The sequence below is a fragment of the Gastrolobium bilobum genome, unplaced genomic scaffold (genome assembly GCF_033153095.1).
Source record: "Gastrolobium bilobum isolate Gb01-03AN ecotype WA unplaced genomic scaffold, APGP_CSIRO_Gbil_v1 utg218198, whole genome shotgun sequence".
Taxonomy (NCBI): domain Eukaryota; kingdom Viridiplantae; phylum Streptophyta; class Magnoliopsida; order Fabales; family Fabaceae; genus Gastrolobium; species Gastrolobium bilobum.
In genome coordinates, this window is record NW_026898166.1 from 32,820 (window position 1) to 42,864 (window position 10,045).

The 10,045-nt window shown below is 35.3% G+C and overlaps 2 protein-coding genes across 2 annotated transcripts; both read left to right on the plus strand.

The window, feature by feature from the left end:
- Positions 1 to 5,481: 5,481 nt before the first annotated feature.
- Positions 5,482 to 6,460, plus strand: LOC133313451 (profilin-4-like). The gene is made up of 3 exons (XM_061514822.1): positions 5,482 to 5,643; positions 5,818 to 5,955; positions 6,062 to 6,460. Exons 1-3 carry the CDS (start codon positions 5,515 to 5,517, stop codon positions 6,194 to 6,196), a joined length of 402 nt encoding a protein of 133 aa, XP_061370806.1. The 5' UTR covers positions 5,482 to 5,514; the 3' UTR covers positions 6,197 to 6,460.
- A 2,432-nt stretch (positions 6,461 to 8,892) lies between these two features.
- Positions 8,893 to 9,496, plus strand: LOC133313454 (uncharacterized). Its single transcript, XM_061514827.1, has 2 exons — positions 8,893 to 9,350; positions 9,472 to 9,496. Exons 1-2 carry the CDS (start codon positions 8,893 to 8,895, stop codon positions 9,494 to 9,496), a joined length of 483 nt encoding a protein of 160 aa, XP_061370811.1.
- Positions 9,497 to 10,045: the final 549 nt, after the last annotated feature.

Consider the following 10,045-nt stretch of genomic DNA (forward strand, 5'->3'; position numbering starts at 1 on the left):
CATATTGCAGAGCCTTCCACCAAGAGTGTTTGGATGTGTTTCCTTTGTCCATGTTCATAAACAACATCGGAGTAAGTTGGATCCTAGGGCTCTAAAGTGTGTCTTCCTTGGTTATAACCCTTATAAAAAAGGGTACAAGTGTTATCATCCACCAAGTCGGAAATTTTTTGTTTCTATGGATGTCACCTTTCAAGAATCTGAATCTTATTTCCTGGGTCCTCATCGTCAGGGGGAGAATAGTTCTTCAGAAGACTCGTCCCCTTCCTTCTTTGAGTCTGGATCAATCTTCTCTCTTCCTAGTGTGTCTGCTCCTGGTGTGTCAGAACCTTCAAATACACCTGAGATACAACCCATACTGTCTCACCAGCAACCTCAATCGTCTGAACCACTGGTAAGTCCTGAATCTCCTATTTCTTCTGAGTCTCCTGAATCTCTTGTTTCTGATTCTAATATTATTTCCTCTCATGATTTGTCTATTTCTTCTGATATCTCTAATGACTTACCCATTGCTTCTACTTCTGATGACTTACCTATTGCTCTTAGAAAAAGAAAAAGATCTTGTCACAAGAAAACTTGTTCCTCATGTCCATCTTGTACTCAATACCCTATCTCCCACTTTGTTTCCTCTGCTAATCTTTCTGTGCAGCACAAAAGCTTTGTTTCAGCACTAGATTCTATTGCAATCCCAAAATCAGTACATGAAGCCTTGAAAGATAGGAATTGGGCTCAAGCCATGCAAGAGGAGATGAATGCTTTGGAGAAAAATAAAACATGGGAGGTTATTGATAGACCCAACGGAAAGAAAGCAGTAGGGTGCAGATGGGTTTATGCCCTGAAATATAATTCTGATGGCACTCTTGAGAGATATAAGGCTCGATTAGTGGCCAAAGGTTACACTCAAACCTATGGCATTGATTATGAAGAAACCTTTGCTCCAGTTGCAAAGATGAATACAGTGAGAATCTTGTTATCCCTTGCTGCCCATTACAATTGGGATATAAATCAATTTGATGTGAAAAATGCTTTCCTCAATGGTGAGTTAGAAGAAGAAGTCTACATGGAAATCCCGCCTGGTTTTGATTCTGTGAAGGGGGAAAATAAAGTTTGTAGATTAAAAAAGGCCTTGTATGGATTGAAGCAGTCACCTCGTGCTTGGTTTGGAAGATTTACTAAGGTTATGATGACCTTAGGATACAGACAGAGCCAAGGAGATCACACTCTTTTCTTCAAGCACTCCCAAAATGGGAAGCTTACTGTGCTCCTTGTATATGTTGATGATATTATTATCACAGGTGATGATTTTGTGGAAAGACAGATTCTGCAAACACGGCTTGCCTCTGAGTTTGAAATCAAAGACCTTGGGAAACTGAGATATTTCCTAGGGATAGAAGTAGCTCATTCAAGCAAAGGAATTTTTATCAGCCAAAGGAAATATGTTCTTGATCTTCTCAAAGAAGCAGGAAAGCTCGGCTGTAAACCCTTTAATACTTCTATTGAGCAGAATCACAAGATGGGCTATGAAGAAGAGAGTCCTCCAGTTGATAAAGGACAATATCAACGACTAGTTGGGAAATTGATATATCTGGCCCATACTAGACCAGACCTAGCTTATGCTGTTAGTGTTGTCAGTCAGTTTATGCACGATTCAAAAGAAAAACACATGCAGGCAGTAGAGAGAATTCTTCAGTATCTTAAAGGTACTCCTGGTAAAGGATTGTTATTCCGACGTGATGGCAATCTATCTTTAGAAGTCTACACAGATGCTGATTATGCTGGATCTGTGACTGACCGTCGTTCTACCACTGGTTATTGCATGTTTCTTTGCGGTAACTTGGTGACATGGAGAAGAAAGAAACAAGATGTGGTTGCCAGATCAAGTGCAGAAGCTGAATTTCGAGCTATGGCTCAAGGCATTTGCGAGTTACTGTGGCTGAAAATTGTTCTTGATGATCTCAAAATAAAATGTGAGGGACCTATGAAGCTGCTATGTGATAATAAGTCCGCTATTTGTATAGCTCATAATCCAGTTCAACATAATCGGACTAAACATATTGAGGTTGACCGCCATTTCATCAAAGAGAAACTTGATAGCGGGTTGATTACCACTCCATACATTCCCACTGGGCGTCAATTAGCTGATCTATTAACAAAGGGGCTTCCTTCAGACAGATTTCAAGAACTTACTAGCAAGCTGGGAATGATAAATATCTATTCCTCAGCTTGAGGGGGAGTGTTGTAAATAATATTGATTTAGTTATTATTTAGTTTTTATTTAGTCATTTATTGTTGTATTGGGCCAAGCCCTTTGTTGTATTGGGCCAAGCCCATTAGGTTAAAAGTAGGTCAAATATTCTCTATAAATAGAGAACCCTCTGTACAGATTATTTACAATTCTATAATATATTAGAATACCCTTTTTCAAGTTAATCTTTCTTTAAATTGATCTTGTTTCACTGATGTAAAACGAAAATTAGTTTGAGAGTTTTATGTTATTTTAAATACAAAGTTCATACCTTTTTGTGCCAACAAAAATCGCGACCCATAATTTGAAAAATCATTTTTTAAACTTTCAAAAGCTCTCAAAAATATGCTGTTTTTGAGATGGATTATATTAGAATGTTGTTGGTTTGTTTTTCTAGGTTGTTTTGTGATGAAAATCGCTCGAAAATAGGTTATTATTTAGCTTTGACGAAGCTCCCATGGTGGAACCTAGTTTTAAGCAGGTCAACCCATCAAAGGAAAAATAAAACACTGCAATAGAGAAATCTCAAGAAATCCTAAGGGTTATGGTGAGATTGTGAGAGAGGCATTTTGTTTATATTTCTCACTAAAAAGTCTCACGAAATCCATGCCAATAGAAAATACATTAAAATCGTTAGATTTTTGAGTACCACAAAATTGGTTTTTCTTTGTTTAAAACCCTGATTGAATATCAACGGATTTAGATGGACTCTAAAATAATCTTTTAAAATCCTAATTGAATACCACGAGACTTTTTTTCAGTCCTTTAAAATCCTAATCGAATACCAATGGATTTGTTTGTCTGAAAACAATCCATTAAACTCCTTTGAAATTCCAATCCAATACACCTCCCTAAGATTTTAAAAGACTTTTTGAGATAAAAATCTTATAGATTTTAAAAGACTATATAAAATTATAGTGACTTTAAAGATTTTTTTAAAAGACTTTTTTTACAATCAAGATTTTATAAGATTGAATTTTAAAGGAATTTTAATAGAACTTATAAGATTTGAAAGGACAATATAGATTTATAAGATTTTAAAAAATCAAATGAATTTTAAAAAAATCTTCAAAATTACAAGGAGTCAATAAAAAAATAACAAAGAAATACAATGATAATAATAATAAAAGTAAAACCTAATATAATTTTTTTAATTAATAATTTGATTTAACTTGATGTCTTACTAAGCAGCAACTCTCCACATATCTATATTAGTCCTCTACGCATTAGTATCTTCTCGTTCCTGCTTTTGGGTTTGACCAGCTCTTGGGTTTGACCAATGGGTTGAAAGTTATCTTTTTCATTTGGTATTAGAGCTATATATGCATATATGATTATAAGACCCACAATTTTTTTATTTATTAAAATGATTCAAAATTTGCATATAGAACCTAAAGTTCATAATAAAATTTCGTTTGGAATTTTTAGCTATTGATCTTGGAAACCTTGGGATTTTATTCTACGTGATGAGAGTTTTCTAACCATATATCATATACATGTTTTCATTGAGTATTCTAAGAAAATTTCGAATCTAAATTTCTAGGTTTTATTACATGAAAGTTTAGAATTTTCTCAGATTATTTTCAATTGATACATTGAAACCTTAAATTGCTTTGAGTCTTTTGAAAAAAAAGTTTTTAGTGATCTATTGACACAAAAATTGTTTAAAATCATTTCCTATAGCGAATGAATTTCGTTCATGAATGTATTGTTACGAAACATAGGGTTCATATTATGAAAGTTTTAATCTTTCTTTAAATCGATCTCGTTTCATTGATTTAAAACGAAAAATGGTTTGGGGAATTTTTGTTCTATCGTTTTCCCATTGTTTATGTATTTTTTAATACAAAAATCACATCTTCTAAAAAATCGCTCAAAAATCTGTTATTTTTGAGATGAATTAGATTATAATCTTGCTGGGTTGTTATTTCTAGATTATTACTTGATGAAAATGACTAAAAAATTTGTTATTTTTGAGCTTTGACGAAGATCGTATGGCAGAACTCAATTTTGAGCGAGTCGACCAACCAAAGAAAGAAGAGGTACCGTAATAGAGAAACATCAAGAAATCATAGGGGTTTTGATGAGATTGTGAGAGAAGCATTTTACTTATACTTCTCATTAAAAAGTCTCATGAAATTCACATCAATAAAAAATTCACAAAAATCATCAGATTTTGAATATCACAAGATTCTTTTTCTTTTGTTTAGAATCATGATTGAATACCATCGGATTTGGACGGACTCTAAAATAATCTTTTAAAATTTTAATCAAATATGACATGATTTTTTTTAATCCTTTAAAATCCTAATTAAATACCAATAAAAAATTTTGTGCAAAAATATTCGATTAAAATCATTTAAAATTACAATCCATCCCTTAAGAGTAATCATTCAGTCCCTCTGAAATATATGTGTATGATCTCACGGTTAATGATAACAAAAAATTTTCTAATCAATTTTCTCAGAGAGTACAGAACATCATAAACTAATTCTCTATCAATATGGAATTTAATTTAAGTTTTATTTTCTAATTTTGTATTATCAAAAGTAAAAAAAAAAAATCACTCGATAATTCTAAACAAAGTACGGAAACACGGAACAGTGATCAAAGTGTCACTCTTGGCAAAAAAATTACCAAACTGCTACGTCAACAGTAAATTTTGTCAAAATGTCATGTGGCATATTTCGCTATACTGTGTAGCGAAATATGTGTGCAAATAATTCGTTACACAGTGTAGTGAAATATGTCACGTTAGAATGCACAAAACAAAAAATGCCACGTGTCAAACAAAGTGAAATTTGCTACACTGTGTAGCGAATTTCACCTTGTTTGACACGTGGTATTCTTTATTCTGACGTGGTATATTTGGCTACACTGTGTAGCGAATTATTTGCACACATATTTCATTGCACAAAATTTTTTAACAAAATTTACTTGTTAACTAACAATTTGGTAATTTTTTTTAACAAGAGTGACAAAATGTTTAGTGTTCCACGGAGACACCATAGCATATAGCTTCAGAAGATTGAGTGTCAAGCAAGATACACAGACAAAAATGGAAAGGAAGATCTGTGGGGTGGGGCCCATGAATCACACAGAATAATGAGGGAGACGTGAAGGCCACTCTTTCGATTTCGATCAACGATTCAACATACCATCATGGGCCGTTGGGCTCACTTTCTTATACAATAAAACAGAGAAACCTATACAGAAGAAGAAGGAGGAGGAGGAAAGGGTTGAGGAGAGGAATCCAATTAATTCAAGTGAAGATGTCGTGGCAAACCTACGTGGATGACCACCTCATGTGCGATATCGACGGCCAGGGCCACACCCTCGCCGCCGCCGCTATCATCGGCCACGACGGCAGCGTTTGGGCCGAGAGCTCCAACTTCCCTCAGGTTAGTTGCCAAACAGTTATTTAGTTATTTAGGGTGCTGTGCTGTGCTGTGCTTCCTAGTTAAAACATTTTAAATTTAAAACAAATATATATATATATATATATATATATATATATATATATATAATTTGAATGATTTGGATCTATCTATCTATGTAACATTGTTTTGATGCAGTTTAAGGGTCAAGAAATTGAAGGTATTATGAAAGATTTTGATGAACCAGGAACCCTTGCCCCAACGGGGTTATACCTTGGTGGTACCAAGTACATGGTCATCCAAGGAGAATCTGGAGCTGTTATCCGCGGCAAGAAGGTTTTTCTTTTTTTTTTAATGTTTCTTTTACCTTAACTAATTAACACATCATGGTCAGGTCATGTGGTAGTTATGAATAAAACATGTTGAATGTTCCAATGTGCAGGGTGCAGGGGGGATCACTATTAAGAAAACAAATCAAGCTTTGGTTATTGGTATCTATGAGGAACCTGTGGCCCCAGGACAGTGTAACATGATTGTTGAGACGTTGGGAGATTATTTGATTGACCAGGGCTTGTAGATCTTATCTCAGTTTTTTTTTTATTATTATTACAGTTTCGGGCTTGCATCTTCTTTGAAATGGCACTCAAGTTTTTTTCTGTTAGAAAAAAAGGAACCATAAAAGTCATGTTTCATGCCTTGGGATTTTATTTTATTTGTTTTTGTGGGATCATGCCTTAGGTTTGTTTCTCTCTAGTTTATTTAAATTCACTTTTATTTTGGCCTGTGATTTGATTGTTCCCCTTCCAAAAGAAGTGTTCAATGTGTCTGTTGGTTTTTCTAATAGTGGTATTTTTTTTTTAGTTGTATACTGGATTGCCATTTTCTTAATTCTTTTTACCGTTTAATGGCCTTTCCTCCTCCTTTTGGAGTTCAAAGATTTCACTGTTTCTTGGCACTTTTATGAAATATCAAAAAGATGGATACATAATACATGGGTCGGCCTTGTGTTGAGCAAACTGAACAAGCAAGTGATCAGTAAAGAGTGCACACATTCGCTTTCTTAGTTAATATTTGAAATTTATTTATTAAAATCGTAGTTATTAATATCACACGATATATGATACGATTATTTCAATATGAATGATTCACGAGTACAACGATATGTATCGTGTGGTGTATTAGAAAGAAATTTGTATAGGATGATACGGTATAGTTGTTGGATATATGCTCTTTTGGTCACTAAAGTCCTACTGGGCTTCAGTGACACTTGAGCCCATGAGGCTTAGGGTTGAGTTATGTCTAAGACCTAAGGTATATATTCATAGTTTTCTCCTCTTGTGCCTCCAAGGTGAACAGATCATCAGAAACAAACCCAAGAGGCAGACGTTCATCATCTGAACGGTTGCCCACACAACCATCTCATCCTCCTTGAGAGATAGTCTGGAAGATCGATCATAGAGGGAACAACTATTGTTCGTGGTCACACAACTACGCCCTTCCAGGTAATCAAAACGATGAAGGTTAATCTTTTCCCTCGTCGTGTCGGTTCGATGCGCTTCCGCGTTTCTGATGATATACCTACAATTGGTATCAGAGCCGGATCGCGATGAGGAAAAGAACCAGTTTTGAAATAAATTCATGTGATTGTTTTTGAAAATTATTTTTTGAAAATATGGCATCTTTTTCTATATTTGTTATTTATTTCATGGTGATCATTCGTTTATAATTCTTATTCGATATTGCTTTTAATTTTAATCGGTTAATCGCTTTAATCCATGGTTAGATTCTCTCGTGTATTTCTTGATTTGTAACAAGGAGGCTAATCCCATATGATTAGGATTCCTCCTTGCTGTTTTTTTTTTTTTTTTTTTTGGAATTTCTATGTATTTTTCGAATTTCTGTAAAAATTGGAGATCAAGAAATTGTGAAGAACATGAGGATTCAACACTGTCCGAGACTTTTCGTGGACCTATGGACCTCGGAATTGGACGATCCATATATGGTTGGAAAGAGGACGGAAAGACGATTAAAATGACGGGTGGATCGCCGCCGTTAGAGCCCCCCACGAGCCGCCACGCGCCACCTCAAGTGGCTGAGAGTGGGCTTCACTCTCTGGGAGAGATACGGCGCGTGGGGGCGCGTGCCACACCCTTTTTGGGTGGTTCCGGCGGTCGTGTTCTCGTCTCCCCGTGGCGGTCCTTCCCCTGGATTTTCGTGTTGGCTAGGGTTCCTTTTTTGTCTCCTAGGGTTTCTAGCAAAGGATTGGGTCTTTGGGCTTGTGGGCCCATAGATACCCTAAAGGGGCTTGAGACAGATACTAGGGGCTGGACAGAAAAGGAATTTCAAAGTTGTAATTTTATTTATTTATTGATTATTATAGGAAAGCCATGGATTAAAGTTATTTATTTATTATTTAATGCTTTAATTGAATGGTATGAATTATATGTGCGATTAAACATGATGTATGAAATAACATGTCATATAGAATAGGAAGATGCCATATTGTTGCATGATCACATGTCATTATTGCATAGTAGCTATTATGTCTTGAATCGACTAGTATGATAGTTAGTATGCGTGATTATTTAGATTGTCCATTGGATTAATTAATTATGGATTTAAAATCTAGATAAATAATCCAGTTAATTTCCTAAGAGAAAATTGTTTTTTGAGAAAATAAATTTTTGTGGGTTTTCTGAAATGGTCATGGAGTAACACGTGTTGACGCAAAGTGACCGGATTTCTGAAATCAAACAAATTTTTTTTTGAATTAAACATTTCTTGGAAATTAAAAATTCTAATTTTTAAAATATTGAATGGGTGAAGGTTTTAAATTAAATATTTAATTATAAAACCTATGGGCTCCAATTGTGGGTTTATTAGTGAAATGATTATCGCTGAAGCCTCATCGGATAAGGATAATCGGATTTCGCTAGATTAAACCTATCTTCAAAATTTTGGTAAAGTTTTGTACGGCCCATCGTCGGCAACACTTAGATACTAAAGATAATTTTGACAATAAACAATGGTTAAATACATTCAACTTTAATAAAATTGTTATCCCTCTCATCGAGGCTCTGGCAATGGAACTGAAGGCCCAAAATAACAATATTAGTTTTACAAGTATCTTGCCCATCGTAAGCCTTGTAAAGATAGCTAATGGATTGTTAAACAATAAACGAATAGTAGTTATTAGAATCTACTAGCGCTATATCTGTTTGTTGTTTTTTTTTCGAGTTTGTAAATAATGTGTGTAATTTTATTTTCAGAAAAATGTCTTCATTCAATCCTTTAGCTACTATTTTGAGTCAAAAACCAATGGATGGTACAAACTACAAACAATGGAAAACAAATCTGGATATTGTTCTTCAATATGAAAAGCTCAATTTTGTTCTGACCACCCCTATACCGGCGCAGCCTGCTGAAGATGCGCCTGAGGCAACAAAGGCCCAATTTCAGCAGGAGAAGGAGAAATGGGAGAAGGCAAATGTGGCAGTTCGCTGTTACATTTTAGCCAGTCTTGCCAATCACCTTCAGGAGCAGGTAAACATGGTTGAGAGTGGAGCAGCTATGCTCCAGACTCTTGATGGCATGTTTGCTACATCCAGCAGCTCTGCTAGGCAGATTGCGCTGAATGCTGTCACTAAGACAGTAATGTCTGGAGGAAGTGTGCGGGATCATTGTTTGTCAATGATTGCAAACTTCAAGAAGGCTGAGGATCATGGGGTCAAGTTTGAACAAGAAGTAAAAGTTGACCTTCTCTTGCAATCATTGCCTGAATACTTCACTCAATTCAAGATGAATTATAATATGAATAAGATGAATCTTAATCTTACTCAACTGATGCACGAGCTTGAGAGTGCTGAACAGTCTCTAGTCAAGCAGGGCAGTGCATTTTATGCTGGTGAAAGTTCTGTGAAACCTAAGGGGAAACCCAAGGGGAAGAACAAGAACAAGAAAAAGAAGAAATCAGGTATTCCAGTTGCCAAACCAGTTGCAATGAAGCAACCGAAAGGTAAGTGCTTCAAGTGCGGACAAAAGGGGCATTGGAAGAAAAATTGCCCACGCATGAATCAGCCAGGTATGGGTAATTTACATGTGATTGAGGCTTGTTTAGTGGAGAATTACAATGATAAATGGATCATTGATTCAGGAGCCACTAACCATGTTTGTTACTCTTTGCAGTGGTTCAAACATAGCTTGCCTTTAAGCGAAGGACAAAGAGTTTTGAAGCTTGGAAATGGGGAGCTTGTGTCTGCACTGGCAGTGGGACAAGTTATTTTATCTTTTAATAATTGCAGAACTTTGGTTTTAGAAGACTGTTTATTTATTCCGGATTTTAAGAGGAATTTAATTTCTGTTAGTTGTTTGATTAAACATGGTTTAACAGTTCAGTTTAATTCCTCAGTTTCAATAAGGAGTTCGT